This window comes from Thalassophryne amazonica, chromosome 4 (genome assembly GCF_902500255.1).
Source record: "Thalassophryne amazonica chromosome 4, fThaAma1.1, whole genome shotgun sequence".
NCBI classification, from domain to species: domain Eukaryota; kingdom Metazoa; phylum Chordata; class Actinopteri; order Batrachoidiformes; family Batrachoididae; genus Thalassophryne; species Thalassophryne amazonica.
This window is the reverse complement of record NC_047106.1, coordinates 119,994,914-120,020,397: the sequence shown is the minus strand read 5'-3', so window position 1 is coordinate 120,020,397 and position 25,484 is coordinate 119,994,914. Positions and strand designations below refer to the sequence as shown.

Genomic DNA, 25,484 nt, shown 5'->3' with positions numbered 1-25,484 from the left:
CTAGAGTTTGACTCATAGAGTTCCATGTGGCACTCCTGCCAAAAGAGGACAAAGTGAGTTTTCTGAACCGAACAACAGCCATGTGACTTTTTCAATCCCTGCAGCAGCTTTTAAAAAAATCTGTTTCTGTTTCTCATGGCTGTCTGTGGTTTTCCAGCCATAGAAGCTCCAGCGAAAGTGCTAATTATCCAATTATGTCGGTTTTCTGCCAGTTAAGTTGACACCACCCGCTTGAATGATGAAGAAATGCATGTGCGCATGTACACAAAAAACTGAATCATTTAATATTCATCTTGTTTTGTCCAGTATCTCTCTCTCTCTCTCTCTCTCTCTCTCTCTCTGTCTCTCTCTCCAAGTTAACTGATGTCCTCTCACACTAACAGTGTGAAAATATGACATCATGACTGTGACAACTTCTGCTCCAATCTAGCATATATGGCTAAAACTGAGAAAATCCATGGAAATGTGACATCATCTCCAGCACCACAACTCCAACAGAGACAACGAAGCTTTAGAATGCACAGAGGACTCACATATGATGGTTTCCTGTGTAATGTGGCCCTTAGTGAACACTTCTGCAAGATCATGGAATTCATTGGTATTAACAACAAATCAGGCAGTTTGGGTGGTGAAACCTTTGACTCTATAGTCTATGATGGATTGAAGACATTTAAATGAGCCAGGCAGCCAAACAATAGCTGGGTTATGATGGCATAGCCAAGTATAACCTCACCCTAATGGGGTGGATGAGAAGGCAAAAAACCCTGAGTTTTTTCATGATGGTTGTCTGAGATGACAAGTTGAAAAGGGATAGTGCAGATAGTAATTTGAGATAATACTGTTCCATCAAGTGCAGTCACATTTATGGGCTTTGACAGTTCTTCTGTGGGGATGCCAAGTGGCGTGATAAAATCCTTATCACACACCCCCACCCCCCACCCCTCCAAAAAAGCCTGCTTCTATAATGAAATCTATTAATGCAGATAACAAGACAGAGTGTCTGTTGAAGTGAATTACTTCTGAGACTTGGGTTCTGGAATGTGAACAACCTGAACAGACAGTCTGGCTCACCAACAGCCCAGAGTATATTGATGAGCATTCGATTTTGGCCACACTGAACAATTTCTAAGGATGTGATACTTTGAGCTGCAGTAGATGCACTCTCCAGCTGCTGTCCTGTGCTTATGCTCTACAGAAGTTTATTTAGCACTGCTGATGTACATTGGCCGAAGCAATTGCCGGTTGAGGATGGATTTGACTGGTACATGCGCACACTGTTCTTCAGTTCTTCTCCCACCTTCTCTCTCTTGACTGGTTGTCCAGTTGGATGGCTAGTGTCACTTCAGGGTCAAGTGAGCTGGGATCATCTCTATCACCTTTGATGGTCCCTTCACACATAGTGTGATGTTTGGACAAAAACGGTGAAACAGCGCGGGCAGGCGTGCACGAACCCGGTGCGAGAGTTCATGCACGCGCCTGTGTCCATCGAGGAAGAACAGTGCTTGGTGCACCACATGGCGCTGCTCATGTGGAAGAAATAAAAACCAGCTAGTACGTGTGGAACCACATCACGCTTTGAGTGTCTGATGCAGATGGAAAAGCGCTATATAAATGCAGACTATTTACTATTTATCTGGGCCATCATGGCTTCATGTTTGCCATTGAGGGTTCTGAGTTGTTGGGATGAAAGAGCTTTGTGAATGGGGTCTGCCCGTGCTGCTGATTTTGGCTAGATTCTTCTATCAGGGCTGGAACCCAGTGAAGTGGACTCAATAGCAATTAGGCCATTGGATAAGATGTAAAATGGTTTATGAAGAATTTAGAGGACATGGTGGATCACAGAAGCCATCACGGAGGCATGGAAGGGGGAGACACTAGTGGTATGAAAGGAAACCAGGAGCTGAGCAGCCAGGGCCAAGTGGAGCCAGTGGAACTGGTGGCAATGTTGAACTGAAATAGGGAGAGTTAAAATTTGCTGACAGTTGCAGGAAAAACTGGACTGGGAAATGCTAGAAACAAATAACTAGGGATCAGATATCAAGTATACCACATGGAGGAATGGAAGAATCTGGCAAGGATGGAGTGAAGAGCCAGGCTTGAAATACAGCACAGATGATAGGTTGTGGGTGTCCCAGCCACCACAGGTGTCCATTGACAAGACAATAAGGGAAGGGAGAAAGAGAGAGAGAGAGAGAGCGCAACAGAGCAGCAGTCACAACAAATGTGGATGTTCAGCAAGGATTTGAATCATCGAGAAGGAAAGCACAAATCAAAGTCAGCAGTGCTGGATACCCACTGAATTAAACACACTGTGAAAAGTGCTGAGACAAAGGTTAAAGCAGGACTACAAGTTTCTAAGTGTCCACAACAATAAAAGTGGCTCAGACAACAAAACCAATGGAATACTGCACTATGGATCTGCACAGGTAATGTGGGGATAAGACTTTTTTCTTTTTTTTGTTCTGTGACAGACATTTAAAAAAGAAAGAGAGAAGCCAAAATAATTTGCAGACACTGCAATGGAGAGAATTGTAGTCAAGAAGGTCAGAGGCAGGTACAAAAAAACAAACAATGAAGCTGTTTTAAGATTTTGCTATTTTTTAATTTTATTTATTTATTTATTTACATGGTACTCTGCACTGAACAATAAGGTTAAAGTTTGTTTATATATCAGTACTGTAAAAATCATGAAAACCTTAAATATTCATAGATAAATTTAATTTGTAATCACTTTCAACTTTAATGATAATCAGTATGAAAACTGAGTTCCATCTGTGTGTGATTTTTCAGTGTATAAGTTGTACCGGAGTTTAAATTACAGGACCGCAAAACTATTTCTTAAGAATACGACTTAAGGTATGACTAATTGTGTCTTATAATCATTCTAATATTGCATGATCATTTGCAACTGTCTTGTGTGGTATTCTTCTGGACAGTACACTTACACATAAAGTATTATTATTATTATTATTATTATTATTATTATTATTATTATTATAATCATCATCATCATTAACAGAAACTTGATAGGACTACTATTTTTTGGAGAAATTAGGGATATTAGGTAACAACAGTGAATAATGGACATTGATAATTAAATGCTGCACTCACATGCCATTCCAGCAGGGGGCAATAAATCATCTATATATTAAAAGCCAAGTAGCCTCTGTGTACATGTATGCATGTGTGTAACTTCCGTCATGGAGAAACTGGGGAGAGCTGTTGGTGTTTGGTACACTTATGTATTTAGGTTCAGGGATGAACGCTATGAAAATGAAAAGTTGATCTGACTAATTTTTTTGGAGACATTAATGATATTACATACCAACAGTGAACAATGAACATTGATATTACCATTAATCAGTTCCTGGTAACCAGACAAGCTCTGAACCAGCTCGTCAACCATTCGGAAGATTCAGACGGCTTTCGGTGGCTTTTCAGTCGTGTGACTATCCGAGAAATTGTGGACAAGGTGGACATGTCAGGGCATGTTACTACATGTCCTGTGAGGCTTCATCACGGAGGCGCTGTTGCTGCGTCATCAGCTTCGTGCCGATGAATTTTGCCGCCACTCTTTTCATGGCCAAATCTTCTTTCACAGTGGAATGTGCTGAAAAAGTGCTGATGTCCACCTCTTCCGCAATTTCTCAGATAATCACACGACGGTCCCACATCACCACAGCGTTCACTTTGGAAATGATCCGGTCGTTTCAGCGTGTTGATGCCGATCAGAGCGCGGCTCGCTCTCCACCATTGCGCGGACGTCTTTAATCCGGTTGTACCGCTCCTTAATCTGTGTGATGCTCAGAGGATTGTCACCGAAAGCCATCTGAATAATCCGAATGGTTTCCACCTGGCTATTGCCCAGTTTGTGGCAAAATTTGATGCAGTCGCGCTGCTCCAGTCGTTCCGCCATTTCCTTGCAAAGAAAAAACGACAAGAGACTACACCCATCCTCACACAAAGGCTGCTTACAAGCAAATGACGCAACCGACAGGCATGAAAAAAATCACGCATGCGCTTTAAGGTTCAAGGTTGGCTCATGCAAGCACACGTGATTCAAATCCAACAGGTTTTTGAAAAAAATAAAAAGGTCGGATACTTTTCTAACAGACCTCGTGTGTATATATATATATATATATATATATATATATATGTATATATATATATATATATATATATATGTATATATATATATATATATATATATATGTATATATATATATATATATATATATTTACTTTTTCACATTTTGTCATGTTACTTATTCCAAAATATAGTAAATTCATTTTTCCCCTCAAAATTCTACACACAACACCTCATAATGACAACAAGATGAGAGTTTTTCTGAATTTTTTTGCAAATAAGAAATCACATGCACATAAGTATTCACAGCCATTAAGCCATACTTTGTTGATGCACCTTTGGCAGCAATTACAGCATCAAGTCTTCTTGAATGTAATGCCACAAGCTTGGCGCACCTGTCTTTGGGCATTTTTGCTCGTTCCTTTTTGCAGCACCTTTCAAGCTCCATCAGGTTGGATGGAGAGCGTCGTGCACAGCCATTTTTTGATCTTTCCAGAGATGTTCAGTCAGATTCAGGTCTGTGCTCTGGCTGGGCTACTGAAAGCCATTCACAGAGTTGTCCTGAAGCCACTCCTTTGATATCTTGGCTGTGTGCTTAGAGTCATTCTTCTTTCCCTCAATCCTGACTAGTCTCCAAGTTCCTGCCGCTGAAAAATATCCCCACAGCATGATGCTGCCACCACTATAAGTCACTGCATTGACTAGAGGATGATGCCTGGTTTCCTCCAAAACAATGTCAAAGAGTTCAATCTTTGTCTCATCAGACCAGAGAATTATGTTTATCATGGTTTTTCTACAGAGTGGCTTCCATCTGGTCACTCTACCATACAGGCCTGATTGGTGGATTGCTGCAGAGATAGTTGGCCTTTCAGAAGGCTCTCTGTCCACAGAGGAATGGTGGAGCTCTGACAGAGTGACCATCGGGTTGTTGTTCACCTCTCTGACTATGGTCCTTCTTCCCTGATCACTTAGTTTATAGATAGGTGGCCAACTATAGAAAGAGTCCTAGTGGATCTGAACTTCTTCTATTTACAGATGATAGAGGGCACTTTGCTCTTTAGGATTTTCAAAGCAGCGGAAATGTTTCTGTACCCTTCCCTAAATTTGTGCATCGAGACAATCCTATCTCTGAGGTCTACAAATAATTCCTTTGACTTTGTGCTTGGTTTGTGCTATTACATGCACTGTCAACTGTGGGACCTTATATGCAGACAGGTGTGTGTGCTTGCATGTCCAATCAACTGAATTTATCCCAGGTGGACTCCAAATAAGCTTTAGAAACAGCTCAAGGATGATCAGTGGAAACAGAATGCACCTGAGCACAATTTTGAGCTTCATGGCAAAGGCTGTGAATACTTACGTGCGTGTTATTTATTTTAAATTTGTTATTGATAAATTTGCAAAAAAAAAAAAAAATGACATTGTTGTTATAGGGTATTGTCTGTAGAATTTTGAAGAAAATCCATTTTGGAATTAGGCTGTAACAAAAAAAAATGGAAAAAGTGCATCACAACAGGCAAATGATTCAAAAACAAGATGTGGCAATAACAAGCAAAGACTAGGAGAAGGGTAGAGACCACACAAAGATTCAATGAACTGGCGAAGACAAGGCAAAACAAAGACCTTAAATAGCACAGGCAATGAGAGAAATGAGGAAAGGGTGTGATGGAACATTCAGGAAAGAGATGTGGCAAACAAAAGGAAGCCACACCCAGAAACAAATCCCAGACAAAATACAAAAGAGTGCAGTAACCAGAACAGAAAGCAAAACAAAATCCAAACCTGAACACAAAGCAATAAAACACCTAAACATGAACATAAAGCAATACAAATTGAAACATGAACATACTATGTGACATCACCCCACCCCCTTCAAAGGGCAGCCCCCAACGGCCCAGAAGCATCAGAATGTGAGGCGTGAAAGTCCCAAATGAGATTAGGCTCCAAAACAAAATGAGACGGAATCCAGGAACGTTCCTCCATATCATACCCTTCTCAGTCAACCAAATAGTGGATCCCCGGCCCTGATGATGAGCAGACAGTAGCGACCACATAGTCAACATCGGGCCGCTATCAATGAACTGGGTGAGTGGTGGGGGCTTGGCCGGAGAGCAGAGCATGCTGGACTTCACTGGGTTGACCTGACTGACATGGATGGATGGATGAGATATATTGTCATTGTCATTACAAGTGCAATAACAATGAGATTACGTCCATACTCAAATTGCCACAGACAAGGTACAGCAATTAATCCACAATTATTACTTGTTTACCATAATAATGGCACACATCAGAATTAAGACAACACATATACATTTGACATTGCTTATGTGCACTAAACTTGAAACAGTCCATTTTCCGAATTGAGGCAAAGTGAGTGTGTGGTAGCCGCAGCAACATGAGTCGTGCCGCCTCCAGCTTGGGGAGAACTGGGACCTGCCGCAGCTAAAATTGCGCAGCCCCCGGAGGGGAAAAGGGGTGGTGTGAGCAGTGGCCGGGATGGGGTGTGTGATAGGTGGGCCGGGAGGTGGAGCATGCTTTCAGTCTTTGTCCATGTGTGAGTCAGTTTCTGTCCTTGTGTACTGGAGTTAGAGAAGATAAGGAGGCAGCCGAATGTTCACCAAGGCTGTAGATATTCTGTATATGTCCTTCAGAGGCTGATAAGCCTGCCATATTTGTGGTTGAGCAGTGAAAAACACTTACCGTCTCACATGAACAATCCAGATCCCAATTATGAATATTCCCGGGTCTCTGAAGTCTTCCACTGCAAGGTGCGCATTTGCTCCGAGATGTTATCCAATTTGCATCTGAGTTCAAGGGTTAATGCAGTCTGAGAATACATCGCCTTGCCCAACTCATTAATCTTGACGGACAAGTGAGGGGTCAGGGTTTTGGTGGCAGCCGTCTTGCCAATTTTCCGGTAGGTCAGGGCAGCACATAAGCCAATAAGTACCAGCCCTCCAACTATGAAACCAAATATAAATAAATCCTTGACGTCCTCCACAGAGAATGGCGGAAAGCATGCAACTCGACACGTGGGGACTCACCACGTGGAGAATATAGCCCGCAGGGTAGGTTCCATCTGGGCACGCAGGGTCCCGTGGCCCTGATCTTCTTGTAGAAAAGATGGTGTCAGTAGCGTTCAGAGACCAGCTGATCAGTTCCATGGTTAATTCAATATAGTTTGAAGAATTCACAGTCTGGTGAAGTAGGGACTTTGAAGGTTGGAGCAGCGATAAAGGAGAGAGGAGGAGATGTGACCGCCCTAGCCAGAGTCCCAAGCTGATATATATATATATATATATATATATATATATATATGTAGGGTTGACGAACATGACCCTGGGAAGTTAGAGCCTGACAGCCTTTGGGTGAGCAACTTTGGAGATCAGAAAGGGTTCGCCAAATCTGGAAGTGAGCTTCCTGGAGTCTAGCCATAGTGGCAGGTGCTTGGTCGATAACCTGGAATGTAAGATGACCGGGAATCCTTTTGCGATCCGCTGTCACTGCTGCTATTAAGCCCTTATGCTACACCCCAGCATCCGCCTGTGGACTCCAATCAGGTGAAGAAATTGTGTGTGTCAAATCATCACTCCTCTGTGTGAGCTGGCTGACTGAATTTGTTGTGTTTGTATTTATTTTTAAACATTTTAAAATAATATATAGTTAAAATAAAGAGGAGCCAATAATTCTGTGCATGATTATATGTTGCCCGCTGATACTTGAAAGTTGATTCTTAAAACTGACTTAATTTCTGGTCTTCATCCATCTGTTCACATCTGTTCATATGATAATTGAAACAGACTGGTCCTTTATAGTGTCAGTTATGTTGGGCTGTTAAATTTATAGGTATTCATCAGCTGGATAAAAGGTACTGCTGCTCAAAAGGCAGATTAGCAGTGTCAGGATGGTAGATTTCACTCGTTTCCCAGGAGACAGCTCAGTAGTGTGCATACTTTACTTTTGCATTTGTTTCACCAAATAGACCAATAATTTGTGCTTTCTCATGTGGATCCAATGTTTATTTAGATTTATGGAATATAAAAGGCTTATTTTCTTCCAAATGTGTGCATAATCTGCCTTTTTGCAATTGCATATGTTTGGGGTTTCATGTTTAGCAGCTCCAAAATCCCACACTTTGGCCTGTGCATTTAAATACTATGCTGTTGGAAGGAATATTTATGCTATGAGATTACATTGACATATAGAAGTATTTATCTTGACTTCAGTATGCTCTAGGAGACACAGCCACTGTGCTGGTCTGCACTCTGTATGCTCACAATGTCTGCAGAAGAAGACCATCGGTCATTTTCCATTTAAACTAACAGACACACAATACTTTTGTTTTTAGGAAGAAGTACTTTTGGTGAACCCAAACCCTAACTTTAATGTCTTCTTAAGATAATAGCATTAGCTTGATGAGGTGCATCCTAAAATTTATTTACAGTACAGATGAACCAACAAATGTCAGATGTAATCATCATATTTATTGCCAAGATAAATACAAACACCCTGCAATGACTGTAGACTTTACATCTTTTTTTTTTTCAATTTTTACATGTCAGTTCTGCAATCCTCATTCATTTATTCATGCTGTTCATTAATTTGTTTTCATTCATTTTCTCAACCTGCTTATTCCAAACAAGGGTCATTGGGGGTGGGGGGCTATCCCAGCAGTCATTGAGCGAGAGGCAGGGTACACCCTGGACAGGACGCCAGACTATCGCAGGGCCCCAGCTAGACAAACACATCCATACTTGCAGTGGTGGGCACAGCTAACCAAAAAGTTAGCTTCGATAACCGCTAATCATCAAACTTAAAAGTTAGCTTTTATAATGCTAAACCACTAAAAAATTTTGCGGAAGCTATTGCTAACCAATAAGTTTTATTATTGTCTCCGGTACACTCAGCTACTCACAGGCTGATTTTGAGTTTAAACACTGCCAATGCTTCTGATCAAAACCAAAGACAATCATAAACCCAACACAACCAACAAGCCAGCACTTCAGTCTTTGTGCGTCCAGCCCACTGCTGTAAAGAAAAGTCATTTCTATTCACAAGATACAGTGATTCAGCCGTAAGGCTGAAGTCCTGCAAAAGAAAGTAGGTTTGACTTGTGGTTTGTATTCATAAACCAAATTAATCCGGATAGTTTAACTACATTAATGTCAAGTCTGTCTTTTGTACACAGTGAAAATATAACATATATCTTTTAATTTTAAAATAATGCACTAATTCTGAAGTTTTAAACATGAACACACACAGATGTCAAACTGCATTATGGGTAATGTCGTTGCTGCCTGACTGAATCACAACTTAACAAATATAATTTTGAGTTTTGCAAATGCCTTTTTTTAACAAATGAAAAAAATGGCATATTTTACAAATACACATTTATTTGTAAAAACCAACACACACGTTAAGTTTTGTACTGGTTAAATTAATCAACCAATCAGTCATCGCAGGCTCAACCATTCTTCTTTTACTTTCCCATTCTGTTGTTTCTTTCATCCTACACTGTTGATGTAAAATATACTGCAAAATTATACAGCAGGGGTGCCCAACCGTTTTTGAACCAAGATCTACTTTTAAAGTTGAAAGTGTATGAAGATCTACCAAGCCACATCAAAAGCCAGCAGTACTTATTTACATTGGTCTTATGGAAAATTGTGGTTTCCAGTTTAAATCTGCTGGAATCACTTTACCAAATCCTAAATATTCATTGTGAAATACTAAAAAAAAAAAAAATAGCTGTAACAAACTACAACAATTTTTTTAAGTTGTTCCAAAGTATAATTTTTTTCAGTGTATTGTGCACCAATGTAATAACACAATTTTCTAGCACATAGATAAAGTTTTAACAATAATAATACATTATTGAAGTAAATTTTCTTTGGGCAAAGAATAAGCACAATTAGACCTAGGACTGGCCCATAAGAACGCAACAAATCAACCCAAAATGACACAATGCCTAATTTAAGTTGGAAAAGTCGTTCCCTACCTTAGCTGGACTTTTGGCACTGAAAGGAGTGCTACACTAAAATACAAAATGGAAGAAATGAGTGAAATGGGGCAAAATGGAGCCTGATAATCACGAAATGGGGTAAAATGTAATGAAATGGAGCAGACTGACTTTTTATTTTTTGGCGGCAAAGTGGAGTGAAATGGGGACTGATAATATCGAAATGGAGGTGAAATGTAACGAAATGGAGCAGACTGACCCAGTGGCTTTATCTCTTGTACACCAGATGGCACACCTGCCCTGAGTACATGTACTGAGCGCATCTCAAAAAAAAACAAACACCAAACAAATAAATTAAAGTACATATTTGGAGTCAGTCTGGGTCAGTCTGTTCTATTTCGCTACATTTTATCAACATTTCATGATTATTAGTCCCCATTTCTCTCCATTTCATCTTTCGTCTGCATGTCTCCTCCAGCTGCGCACAGAATAAATGCTTCTGCAGATTCTTGGCCCAAAGAGAACACGCAGTCTTGTTAGCAAGAAGATCATGGGATCGATTCCCACCTGTGGCCTTCTGTGTGGAGTTTAAAGTTCTTCCCGTGTCTGCGTAGCTTCCCTCCTCACACCGGTTTCCTCCCACATTTAAACACGTGCAGTTTAGGTGAAATGGAAACTTAAAAATGGCCCAGGTCCCCCTTGTAAAAAAGATCTCGATCTCAATGGGACTAATCTGGTGAAAAAAAAGGTTAAATAAAATAAAAAATAAAATCACGCCTTTCATATTTACAGCCCATTTTGCTGCTAGCCGACTTTTCAATTCCTGGACGTGCAAAGACGTTTAGCTGGGAAGTTTGTGGCTCGTTTTGAAACGCTGCTCCAAATTCCCTGTCTTCAGTGAAGCCACATTTGCACTGTAGGTAAGACAGACAGATTTGGCATTCAAATAAACAAAAAAATAATCCTCCTCCCACTCTGAAAATAAGTTTTCATTTTTTTTTTTTTTTTTAGTATTAGGTCAGTCTTCTTCAATGACATTTCTTTTTCTTCTTCTCCTTCTTTGGTGTTTTATGGTAGCCAGAATTCTTATTGCCACCTTCTGCATCAGTCTGTTATAGCAGCACTATAATCCTCTCGCTGAGTACACAGTTTTTTTTTTGTTTTTTTCATGTGATCGACTGTTTGGGCACACAGTTATAGAGCATTGCACTGGTTTATGCAGTGGTGGGCACACTTCCGATAATCCGATAACAGATAATTATCAAAGATAATGTTTTCATTATCGGATTATCTTTTTAGATAACTTTAAAAACCATTATCCGACCAATTATCTTCTGATTAATTTCTGTCCGATAACTTTTAGACCGATAAACAAAGTAAACAAAGCTGAACAGTGATAAGCATTTTTAAAATTAAAAAAAAAGTTCAGCACCTACCTGTTAAAAGTTTTATAACAGATGAACAGTTATACCCTCTGCTAACAGAAGAGAGCTGCTTCTATGAAAAGCATCTCTATCCTCTGTAAACAAAGGAGAAATGGCCAAAAAAAAAAAAAAAAAATTTCCTTTAATACCATACCAATATGCTGGCAATGTCACCTAAGTCATCCAGAGGCATACATTTTTAACTTATGGTTCAACTTTCAACCAAACTAATTTTGGACAAGTTATTTAAAATTACTGTCATGTCTGAAGTTTTATAAAGTGAAAATATCAGATATATGTTTTAGTTTTAAAGTAATGTGCTAATTTTTAAGGTTTTATGAGCACATGCTGTGCCCAGTGCATTATGGGTAGGATGATGTATTCTCAGTAGATTCACAACATGACATATGCATTTCAGACACTCTGTTCAGGCTCCACGGACAACAGCATTAAACTCTAGTGCCTAAAACGCTCATGAATATATTCTCTGGTTTTGTAGACGTTGTTATTGTATTTGCGTTTGTTAAATTCCACACATTTTAAATGTAGCAGACAGGGTAGAGAAGCTTGAATCTTTGACTGGACTGGGTTGCTTGACGTGAGGACGTTTCGCTTCAATTCATAGAAACTTCCTCAGCTAAAATTCTTGCTCTGGTAGTCTTACTTCTGTCTTGACTCTTGTAGAGAAGAATAAACCAGAAGCCAACAAAAGCTGGAGTTTTTAACCTAACCAGACCCCTCCTACCGAGAGGCCAACTGCTATAGGCTAGAGACTAAACAATAGCTCTAATTAGCACCTATTGTGCTCTAGTTAGCACTCTCCTAATGATGGGATGGAAGCCTCCCCTGATGGCTCCCTTGATGACTCTCCTGATGATGTGAATGACTCATTACCATGAACAAAGGACTGAAACTGCTTTGACCTGAGTACCCCATTGTAAGCAGGGGACAAAGCATGTCTGAGACCCGCCCCCCAGTTAAGGCTTGGTTTCAACTGTTTTACAAAGAATGCTTCCTTGACACCTCTCTCAAACCATTTCTTCTCTCTGGCTAAGATTTTAACTTCCTTGTCCTCAAACATGTGGTTAGTGTCTTTCAGGTGGAGATAAACTGCAGACTGAGGTCCACTGGCGATCTCTCTGCGGTGCTGGTATTCAGAAACATTGTAGCAGACAGGGATTAGCTGGAATTTTGTTTTCTAGGCCTCTACTGCCATCTACTGGGCAGTAGTGTTCATGGCAGTATTCGCCCTAAGTACTAAGCATCCGGTTATATCAGATGATTGTCAAATCAACTTTTTGGCTTTGCAAATGGCTTTTTTTTTTTTTTGTTTTTTGACAAATGAAGTTTAAAAACAAAACAAAACAACAGCAAAAAATAAATAAAATAACATTACAAGACAGCTCTGCAGTGTTTGCACATGCACAGTGCGAGCGGTTTGATGCTTGTAGCTCTTCAGCAGCAGGATACCCTCACGACGGCCGACCAGAATAATATCAAACAGGTTTGATTTTCATTGGACTATACGATCGGTGATCAGGAGGTGGTCCTGAGATGTTAAACGCAGCTTGTTACTCCATGTACACTACATGATGCAGGATGCGCGATTAACCTGAAACTCGGTCCAAAAAATTCCTGCATGAAAAATCATCTTGCACAGTGTAAAGCACATTTTACAACATCATAAAACGTGCACACATTCTCTCCACATGCAAAACATTTTGCGATGACACTTCCAGGGCTCCGTAAAAATGCCTGTTTTTACAAATAAAAAAATGGAATATTTTACAAAAGGACATTTATCTGTAAACACCAACTCATGACAGACGTCACATTAATGTGTTGGTTTACATAATGAATGACTGAACCAATCAGTGTTTAGCAGAGGCACTTTTACCCAGAACCCTTTGCCTGTATTTGTTACAAAACCTCAGAATTAGTGCATTATTCAACATTAAAAGATATATGCTATAATTTAACTTTGTACAAATGACAGAATTGACATTAATGGAGTTATTCTATCGGTAATAATGTTATTTATAAATCAAAACCATAAGTCAGTATGACTTTATTTTTCAAGACCTCTGCCTGACCGGAGCATTGAGATTAATAGAGCGCTGGGCTTTATGGCTGCTCTCAGAGTGCCTCTGTGCTGGGAATTCTGTAGTAAACAAGAGCTTCTACCAGGGGCAGAAAGTTCAAAGAAAAAAGTGTGGTCTCATTGTTTGGGTCTGTTGTGTTACTTTTAATATTAGTAGAAGCTATTGTGGCATTAAAACTTAAATTGGTTTTATTAGTAAATGTACCAGAGACAATACTGGAAATTATCGGTTATCTGTAACTTCTGATATATTTTTGGGTGGTTTATTGTTTTATCTTTATTGAAGATAACTTTTCAGTTATCTGATTATCTGTTACAGAAGTTAATTTTTTTGTTATCTGTGCCCACCACTGGGTTTATGTATATTTCAACTGTATATTACTGCATATTGCAGTGAACTGTGGGACTTCATATGGCCATGCTGCTAAAAAAAAACAATTAAGCCCTGTTCCCACCGAATAATGAACAATAAATAATGAGCCACGTAGCATGTTTTTTTGGTACGAGTCAAGTTATTCAACAAATGTGGGAGAATAGTGGCTCATGTATAAGTGCAGCACTAATTTCAAGATGTTCAAAATTTTGCAAAAACAGCATGAGGCAGTTTGTGTAGGAGGTACTACAAGGACAAACAAGGATGTTAGAGGCATGTTAAGCCCCGGTCACACGGCAGTAATGAAGGACACCAAGGCAAAATGAAACAAGAAATCTGGACTTACGTTGACTGTCGGAGACATTGTTTAACCGTGATTCAGCTTCATTCCTGTAGCTGGTGCTTCATCAGAATTTTCAAACTGTTGAAAAATGTGAACGAATCTTGACAACAACCTCAATTCATCCGTATTCCGTTTTGCTTTCTGTCTTGAGGGCTCCTCATCGTTTGCGTAGTTCCCATACTGTCAGCATTCCATTTGATTGTCATCCTACTACTTCCAACCTCCCAAGTCCGATGTCTTGCACGAATGTTGACAATATCTGAATGGATCAATAACTAAAGATCCGACAAGCTGAACGTGACTCGTCCATGTGTGAGACGAAAAGGAACATTTTCATACAGAAACAACAGCGAACAGCGGCAAGAACATTTTATCAACTACTTTAACTATTTGCGCACATCGTAGCCATCTCTGGCTGGAATGTGCATGTGCACATGCATGTTGTAGCCATGAAGACGAACCTGTTGTCAAGACAACCAGATCTTGCACCTGAAGGTTCTGTGCAGAGCACAAGTTGGCTGCAGAAATGATCACAGGCTGATGCTCAGTCTGAAACCCACAGTTAAGTCACATCATCATGAATGTTTCATTTTGATTTTGATTAAAGTGTCAAGGTCGCTGTTCGCTTCGTTTTCCTTTTGTTCATTTTTTTTTCCATTCTTTTATGCGCTCTGGACTTGCAGGCTTTTCAGTGATGGGAGAAGTGCCGGCTCATTCGTCCACTTTTTTTGTCCACGAGGCTGTTAGAAGCCCATTCACTATGTAACAAATTTTTATTTTTGTTTTGTTCCTGGGTACACAGTGTGTTTACCTAACCTGTTATGCCTTAAATAAATAGAAAATAGCTGTTATTCCACAGAAATTTTGCTTCTGTGATCAGGACAATGATATTTTGAAATTTGTCTGTTTTTAAGAATATTCTCGATTCACCTTCACTACTACTGAGTAGTCTTCTAGAATATTCTTTAACTGCTAGAACTGTCCAGAATTTTCTAGAAGTTTCCAGAATTATGTAGAAATTTCAAGAAACTTTTAGAACTTTCTAGAACGTTAAAAAAAATAAAATCAAAGTTTGTGCTGAATGTAGTCATTTTTTCCATAGACTTTAGACATAAGTAGTTGAAATATAACACTTAGAAGCCAGGAACAAAAATTGTGTTACATAGTGCGAGTACCTGGTGTCTACGAGGACAGGACGGCCTATTTTGGACAGGCTAGTTTTGCTACACACTCTTGCGCAGTTTGTTGTGACAATCCCTCAAGATTTGTGCGCTAGACCCTGTATATAAAATAATTATTTCATAGCGGATTAATCATTTTCTCTCAGAAAACACCTGTTGAAAACACCTCTAATCACTTCCTGAATCATAGAGGACTGTTTCAGCTGCCGCTTTTTTCTCTCTCTTTTCCTCCTGCGCTTCATGAGATGGAGAATGTATTTAGAACAGACTGAAAGGTAATTATTTGTAATGTGTATATTGTAATGGCTTGGTAAACAGTTGCATGTTCATTCCTTCTTATGAGCAGCTGTAAAAGTATGTTTATGATAGATTTAACATCTTATTATAATCGATCAGATGAGCTGCCCTGTATGCACTGTGTGCGCTGACGCAATCACTCACACTCAGTGTTTTTAACTGTTTGCGCAATGTTCGTATATGTGGCTCATTATTTGAATAATCACTGAAATTTCTGACAAATCCATGTGTGGCTCATTATTCATGGATTTATTATTCGGTGTGACCAGGACTTTACCTGTAAACTTGTTTTAAACTGTACATGACCCTTTGCCAAACCACACCCCCTCAGTTACTGTTGCTAAGTCAGACAAACTGACTTGGGTATGAATGGAAATTGTCATCCCGAGATCACTCCTTTGGAGACTTAAAAACCTGGTTGTGTTTAGAATCTGACAAAGTACTCCAGCATCTCATGGAAGGACATGCACAAGATTCAAATATAGCTTTGTTGGTTAACAAACAATGACTAATTCATCAGACTCAGACTCACTTTTATTGCCACTTGACCCTTACAGGCAGAATGAAATGCAGTTTCTCCAGGTCTTGGTGTAGTTAACTGGGACAGTTTTTTTTTTTTTTTTACCTAACCTATTGTATAAACTTTTGCAATATAAACTTTTGCAATACAATATGCTGATATTAACAGCTGGCTATGTTAGATATTTGCCAGTGTTTTGGCAATCGTGTTACTCCCCATGATTGAATGAATGAATTCATTTATTCGGCACACACAGGCTCAAAAATAGCAAAAAAAGCTCATAAAGAAAACAATTTAACAATGTACGCATGTCCCCAAAATGGTGTAGAAGCAAAAGCTTATAAACTCCCACCACTTTAACCATAAGAATAAAAATGTGTACATCTGTATATAGAAATATACATATACCCATGATAACGAATATAAAGTATAAATTAATTACTGAACTAAAATTTCAAAACACAACCATGCAAACAACACAAAAACAACTAACCCTAACCCTAAACTCAAAAACAAAACAAAATCAATACACCTAATTCATCCTGCTATATATATAATTATTATTTTTTTTTTTTAATGAAGCCTTTTAAAGCCAATCAAGTTACCAAACAATTTAATGTTATCACACTTATGACACTTGCAAGCTCAGGTGAAGCTGTTTTTAATTTTCCATAATCCAACTCATATCCAAATGCCGCCCAACAGGTGGCAGATACACCAATACACTACTTACATAGCCAAAACAAAATTACTTTTTTGATTTAGCTGGTGCACAGAAGTTCACCACAAACTCATACATTTGTCATTATTTCAGTATATGCCCTTTTAATTTGATTTTATTTTTAATTTAATGTCTCTTCTTGAGTAATTAGTGCAACAAGTGAGCTCAGATGGACAAATCTTTTCATACACTTTCTTACGTGTTACCACCTTAGGGAATATGGTCTACGAATGATTCTCCTTCAGCCTCTGAATACCTGTTCCAGGATCTGTGTTCGGTTTTGTGTGATATTTGCTCATTTTCAAGCTATTTTGGGTTGTACTCTTGGAAAACTAATTTGCTGTCTTGCTATGGGACATTGGTAGCTCATGAAAAGCTTCCTGCTAGCATCACTTTCTGTCTTGTTGCTTATTCAGCAGCAAAGGCACAGTACAAACTTTGTACATGTGAGTGAGTCCAACAGGCAAGCCATATAGAAGTTTGACCATACCAAATAATTTTCAACTATGTAGCATCCTCCAAAGATCCTTTAACACACTGGGAGGTTTTTTAATCTCTCTCTCTCTCTCTCTCTCTCTCTCTCTCTCTCTCTCTCTCTCTCTCTCTCTCTCTCTCTCTCTCTCTCTCTCAGAAAACAGCAGAAGCCATTTTCAGATAGGTATGTTTTATTAAAGAAAAAAACACTGCACTTTAACTTCTGCGTGATGAAAATATTGAAGTACACCTGCAACATAGGACATGCGGAATGACTGTGTCGTGACTGATCCAAAGGTTCTTTGTGCACTGCCTCTGAGATTCATGCAGCTGTAGTCCAGCTAGCGGACAGCTGTTTCCTCTGCTGTGCTATTTTTACATGACCATCTTATTTTGGTTACAGTAGCACATGGCACTGATGTGACAGCTGCATACTTCAGTGTGCAAATATTCTGCAAACACAAACTGTAATAAATGATGCACAGTAATGTAATCATTATTAGTACATGTACTAATAATATTCAAAAATAATGCACCTGTATGTATATAGCTGCATACCAATTTGTGTACCCTCACTCAACACACATAAAGTGACCAGAAAAAGAACACTGCCAGGTGAGGTGTGAATGAAAAACAAACAATGTATATCAATGTGTTGTTTTTCCACTTGTCCTTTGGGCATTGGCTCAGCTGTGGATCCACAACAACCATGACACATGCAGATGTGGTTATATCCACTGGAAGACAAGAACTTTAAAACACAAAGGAAAATTTCATTTACTTTGCCAACAGTGCTTTTTTGCCCATATGTATGAAAAATTGTAGAACAAGCATTCATGTAAAGCAAGCTTTTTTTTTATTTGATGCATATTCGCTGGGTGGCACTTCAACAAACTGAAATTTTAAATTCTTTGCTATTTATATGTTTTGTTATTCTTTCTTCTGTTATAACAAGATGGACACACTACGAAACCCATTTCATGTGAAAATAAAGAAAGTTCAAATAAATACGTATAACACAAAAACAAAGCAAGGACAAATGTACAGGTAATCTGTCAATGTCAGTATTTTGCAATTAGCAAAAAGTAAAGAGAAACTAACCTCTTTATCTGGTGGATGTGTACTGATGCCAAGAATTGAGTGGGTCAGCACAATCCCATCTTCAAGAGAGGAACACAAACCAGTACTTTCTTGCATTTAAGAGCAGGGAAAAAAATCTGTACAATTACAACAAGGCTTCAGAAGCAAAACCAGGTCCATCTGCAGGGGCCATCTCCAAAACATTTGAGGTACCACAACCAATTACTGTAGGCAATTAGGTATTCAACCAGTTATTGGTTGAAATAATTTAATAATTAATAATGATAATTTAATAATTAATAAATTGAATACTTTTGACTGTGTTGAATGTTTTGTCTTCAAAGTAAATGTCAAACAAGGTCGACATCTATTGAATCCAACGACAGGTGCTATATGTTACCCTGTAACATGATAACTAAGTATGACAGATGGTGCAAATTATTCCTTATTAGAACCCTATCAACCCAAACAATAATTTGCATCATTTTTTACTGAAATTGGAGCAACTTTAACTTTTGACCATTGTACAAAGTGAAATTGACCTTTGTCACCATTTTTGCTGTTTTTACCCCATAACTCCAGAACATTCCGTCACAGATAGTCTAAACTATACCTTTTTGGAATCATTATGATCACACAAATAATGTGATATAGTTTTCAACATGATTGGAGCATTTTTACATTTTGACCTCTATGTAATTCTTCACTGACACAAGCTGGCTACAGCTACCACCCTGTGATGGTTATCATACATTTTTGTTTAGGCCATGGTACACTGAGGCTGGTTTCTAAGTGTTGTTCGGTCACCTTCAGTGCTACCGAAAACCTCTACACCTGGTTTTAAACAAGATACAGTGTTCAAATGTAGACATGTGTCTTCCCAGTGTATGACTGCTATTGGAGGTGAAGCCTGTGTTACTAGAAGACTGATAATGTCTCAGATGTGGAAGTAAGCCTGATATAGATCCTTAGAACCATTGGTGCCAGTGCCTATTCTTGGATTCCATAGCTTGAGATGGATGAGAGTCTGCCACTCCCTGTGGACAGGACACTAGTTACTTCCCCAGCCAAAGGCAGATATTCATCTACAGCTGGGTGGACTGGGACAATGCAGATGAAGCATCTTCTCCAAGAACACAGAAAGTAGCATGACCAGGAAAAGTAGGCATTTTCTTGACATTTGTCACTATTAGTTGGAGAAAAAGTGTACATTCTTGGAGAGAATGAGGAAATTCTCTGTGCCTTCTCTCATCTGTCTTCATCCAAGCACTTCCCTGTGTCATTGTGCAAATCTTGGGGCTGTGTGATGCGTAACTGCACAGAAAAACATGTTCGTCGGAACAGGCTTGAAATTGTACTGAGGCTCCAACACCCACTGTGTGATTTTTTGCAGAAGATCTGAGTGTGTCTTTTGAACTATTCTGTTTCTATCCCCTGAGTTTTGCTGTTCTTGTAGCTGCACACAGCCACAAACATGGTGTGTAACCTCATGCCTGAACTCCCACTGTAACTGTTTGCACGTGCATTTGTTTCTCATACTAGTATTGATTTTTGTGTCCTCTCTCACAGGATTATGTTGTTACAGAACAACACTCTGAGAATTGCTAACTCCACCCGGGCAGATGAAGGGAGCTATGTGTGCCAGGCAGAGAATCAGTTGGGCTCAGCGGAGATGACTGCCACGCTGTGGGTAAAAGGTAAGTGATGCCCGGGGGGGTGGCTTATTTTCTGCCAAATTAGCACAAGACTGCCACCAATAAATAGTCCCCAATGTCACACCCACACACACACCCACACGTTTAACTTGGATGTGAGAGGAAATGTATTGTGCTTGCTTGACTGTGAAGTGAGGTGTTTCACATTCAAGAGTCATATTCAAAAGGGCAGCCGTTAGCACTGTGAAGGCTGTCTCACAGTCACACAGTACACCATGTTTGTTGCCCACGATCGGGCACATTCTCATTATTGATTTTGCAGTAATATAAGAGTGAAATGCAGCTGCTTGGCATTTGCTCGGTGTTAGCCTGAGGTGACAGTGCAGCAGTTTTGTGCTTTCAGAGGCCATGCGTGTGGAGCTGAGCCCAGGCAGAGTGGAAGTGACTGTGGGGGAGAGCGTGGTGCTGAGCTGTAAGGCGACACATGACACGTCTCTGGATGTTGCTTTCCAGTGGCTCTTCAACCAGAAACCAATTAATTTTCAACAGGATGGTGGTCACTTTGAATACATCCAAACTGTAACAGCGAGAGTAAGACAAACACTCCACCGTCTATCTATCTATCTATCTATCTATCTATCTATCTATCTATCTATCTATCTATCTATCTATCTATCTATCTATCTATCTATCTATCTATCTATCTATCTATCTATCTATCTATCTATCTATCTATCTATCTATCTATCTATCTATCTATCTATCTATCTATCTATCTATCTATCTATCTATCTATCTATCTATCTATCTATCTATCTATCTATCTATCTATCTATCTATTGTGCCTTCTAAAAGTATTGGAACACTTGGTATTTCACACATTTTAATTTGTTAGTGCCGTTTCAAATACGAAAAATAAAAATTTCTAAAATTATCTTCCTTAAACTTAAAGTAAATCTCTATAACTTGAACTACCACCCCAGTTCCATTGAAGTTGGGACTGCATACTCTGGGGAAAGAGACTTGAGCTTTGTACATTATTAACAAATGATACATAAAGTATTGAGGAATAAGGATGAGTAGTTAATGCAATATTTACAAATGTTATAACTGATACACTGAGCATCAACTAATGGTTTATTAATGCTTAGTAATTTGTGAGGAAAAAATGTAAAGACAATAAAAATATGATTTGCAAAGTATTTTTATCACTAATGAATAGTGTCTGATTTTACATTTGCAAATGATGAACTATTAATGATCATCTTTTCTTAAATAGTTTATAGAGAATTAAAAAATCATTTGTAAATGTTTTATAAAGACATTACATATTTTGTTATTATTAATTATTAAACTATCTATTTATGTTCTTACCAATGAGTAGCTAATACAATCCCAATTCCAATGAAGTTGGAATGTTGTGTAAAATGGAAATAAAAACAGAATACAATGATTAGCAAATCCTCTTCAACCTATATTCAACTGAATACACCACAAAGACAAGATATTTAATGTTCAAATTGATCAACTTCATTGTTTTTGTGCAACTATTTGCTCAATTTGAAATTGATGCCTGCAACACGTTTCAAAAAAACTGGGACAGTGATATGTTTGCCGCTGTGTTACATCACCTTTCCATCTAACAACACTCAATAATCCCTTTCTTCAGCTACTTTATGTTCTCAACTGTTACGCACCTGACTGTACTGTACAACCCAGTTTGCCTTCCTGTCTGAATACATTCATTTTATGTTTGTAAAATTGCAATGTAATAACAGTGAAATACACCACTACCTCAATTTTGATTCATTGATATTTACATTTACTGTTACCTACCTTTTGTGTGTAATTTTGTTATAAATTTGAACGCAAACCAAAGTCTGCATGAAGGACTTCAAATGTGTTTGTCTTTTAACCAAGTATTTCCACTTAGTTTGGGGAGTCCACCTCTTATAGTTCTGCTGGACAAACTTTAGCCCATTAACTATATTATATATACTAAATATATTATATTTCTAAGACATCAGCATTACAAAAACAAATGTTTGGTAATTGTTTTGATTAAAATGATTGGTATTTGGCTTATGACTAAAACAGGTTAACCCGGGCAGCGCCGGATATGGCTTGCACATGGCACAATGATGTGCATCCTTTATTATGAATATTTTTGGGATTAATTTTCAAAACCTTTATTTTGAATAACATTTTAGCATTCATACTTCCAAGATGGGGTGGCTCACTTATGTGACTGGTAGCAAAGTTAAACATCAGAGTTCATGTTGCTTGAACTGTTTCACAATAAAATGATTAATGCCAGCATCACAACAAATACTTTTACTTTGAAAGGCATGCTGTCAGTGTTCCTTGCGACTGAGTTTATCTTGACAACACTGAGGAGACTTTGCTAAAATCAATTTTTTGCTAACATCAACAAATTCCTCACTGTGTACAATGTTTTAGTAATAAAAATAAGATGAAGATATTATATTTTCCCACAATTTGTACAATGCTTCTTTAAGTACATAAGCTGAATAAAATCGTATATTTGCTGTGAGTTCAAGTTTTAATAAACTGTGTTCAGGGGGTGAGATACTGATTTGTTGTTTCAAATATTCTAAATGTTCAGTTTAATTTTAATTCTCTTCCAATAACCTGTTTAAGAGGAATCCTTTTAGTTTCATATAATTGATAATAATACTGAATTTTTTCAAAAAACAATATGAAATACTACATTCATATAATATAAGTACACCTCTTTCTACATCCCAGCTTCAAGCACAGTCTCATATGACCATCCATGAGAAATCTGCTTAAGCTCACAATTTTCTATAGGAATACAAACTTCCTATGGGCACTGCACTAGTTTATTAAAATATAAAAGCCAAGTTGATGGGTTGCATTGGAACACTTTGGTATAATACATGTAAATCATCTGTTTTATTGCCAGTTTTCTCCAGACAAGCCAGGAGATGGATACATGAACATTCCCAAGTCACCTAATATGGCTTGGTCTTTATTTACATCAATTACAAACAAATACAAACACTATGGCACTCTATGGTAAATGTGCGTGGAGTAGACATGTCTCAAGAACTGAGTGACTATGCAAGGAGAAGAGTGAGGAAAGCCACCAAGACACCCAGAGAAGCCAGAAAAAGTTATTGGCTTTGTGGCTGTGATTGGAGAAATTATGCATTGTGCATGTTTTGCATTTTGTATCACCTGTTATACAGCTTCATGATGAAGTGGTATAGATGAGGAGTTTTGTTTCATAAAACATCAAATCTAAGCCTGCATCTTAGATGTGCCTTCTGGAAAATGGTAACTGAACTTCCAGGTCTTCTTTTTAAGAAAATTGTCTCCTTGAGGGGGTCTTCCAGAAATGTCCAACTGAGAGGAGGGCCGTGGAAGACCCAGGACATGCTGGAGAGATTATATTTTCCAGATGGCTTGGGAATGCCTTGGGACCCTGGCTGGGATAACTTGCTGAAAATTAATGAATGAATGAAAAAAAAAAATAATTTCTTTACAGAAAATACTGTAAATTTTACAGTATGAGACTGTTGTAACTTGCAAAAAAAGCAATTAAATGTTAATGGGGTGAAGGCAGGCATGTTGCAGGGATGTTCTGTTTAAGAAGCAAGTGCACTAACTGCGTGTGCCACCTTTACCTTTCATACTAACTGACATGATGTCAGGTAGTATCAAAAAGTAATGAACTGTAAAATCCATTTTATCCTATTGATATACAGCCAACTCAGTTCTCAACAGACATGATTTTATTTTTCTGAATTCCTCATGTTAACATGCTTTAGATTAAAACACAGTAAAACTATAATACCAATGTTCTCCATTGGTTTGTCTCATTTATTGAAAAGAAATTACATTTTCAAAATAACATAGACAAACCTCCAAACCACTTGGCAATTGTTGACAACAGAATTGAATTAGGGAGTAACCCTGTTGTGTCTAATGATTTACAGACATTAATGCTGGATTTTACTGTCGCAAATTGAGTTTTACTGGCGACGCGTTAGCCGGTTGATTACTACACCTTAACTAAAGTGACATGAATTATACAATGACATGGCTAAATTTCTTCTCTATTACCTGTGCGTAGAAGTGGTAACAAAGCTAGTTTAACACAATTTCCAAGTGAATATATCTTTTTGATCTGAATAAACTGATGTTGTTTCTCGGACTAATGGTTGTTCTCTCCAAAACATGTCAGCATCTTTTCATTGTATAAGTTATCACATGCACAATTACTGTTCAATTGTCAAAATAAGTCAAGAACATAATACCAGGCAAGTGAAATTAGAACGTGACTAATGAAGGAGGAGTTTGACACATCTCAGAAGACCAATCAAACAGTGTGGTTAGTTACTTGACAGGTGCCGTTCATGATTGTAAATGCTGCCAAACGTATATATAGAACATGACCAGGACCAGTACAATATCGGAACATGGGGGCACTTGGCCAATTAAATGAACTTGGGCAACTGCCTGCATGAGGAAGAGGAAGAAGAAGAGGAGGAGGAGTAAGGTGTGTGGTAGTGGAATAGGAGGGAAGCAAGAAATCCAGGCGCTGTAGCATAAATTTTTCTACATCTTGTATATGGTTAACTAAGAATTTCCATTGACAAACTGATAGGTTTGTGCTTCAGTTGTTTGTAATATGTTCAACCAGCTGTCAGAAAGAGGTGAAGAAAGCTCCTGTTCTGAGTACATAGTTGACTGTGATGCATTCCTGTGAAGGACTTTGCACTTTGCAAGGATTATTAAACTTGACACAGTATTGATCTTCCCTCAGGCTTCTCCCATGTTGCCACAGAGGATGTGGTATGGATCCACCTGTTGATTTTGCACAAGTTCTCTACCAGATTCCCTTCCTGAAAAAACTCCAGCTGTACATGGAGAGTGGTGTATGGGTGGCCTTCAACCACAGACATTCTGATTGGGCATTAGGCATGATAGTATGCTGCCTTTTAAAATGGAAACAATATAAGTAATAATCCAGTACACCATATTCCCACAGCAGAGGATACCCCAAGAGACGCAGACATATGCTTTTTCCATGTCCACACAACCCATATAGACTGGTTGGTCATTACTACCAAGACCCCTCTAATATCCTTGCAAGGGTAATGAACTGGTCCACTGTTCCATGACCAGAAGAGAACCCACATTGCTCCCCCTGAATTTGAGGTCCGACTAACAATCTAAGTCTCCTCTCTAGTACCCTGGCATAGGTTTTCCCAGAGAG

The 25,484-nt window shown here is 38.6% G+C and overlaps 1 protein-coding gene across 1 annotated transcript in view; it reads left to right on the top strand.

The window, feature by feature from the left end:
• cntn5 (contactin 5) overlaps positions 1 to 25,484 on the top strand; it is a 918,586-nt gene that overhangs the window by 765,030 nt on the left and 128,072 nt on the right. The window contains exons 13-14 of the mRNA XM_034168485.1: positions 20,133 to 20,260; positions 20,622 to 20,809. Of these exons, the coding sequence (XP_034024376.1) occupies positions 20,133 to 20,260; positions 20,622 to 20,809 (316 nt within the window). The remainder of the gene's footprint in view (positions 1 to 20,132; positions 20,261 to 20,621; positions 20,810 to 25,484) is intronic.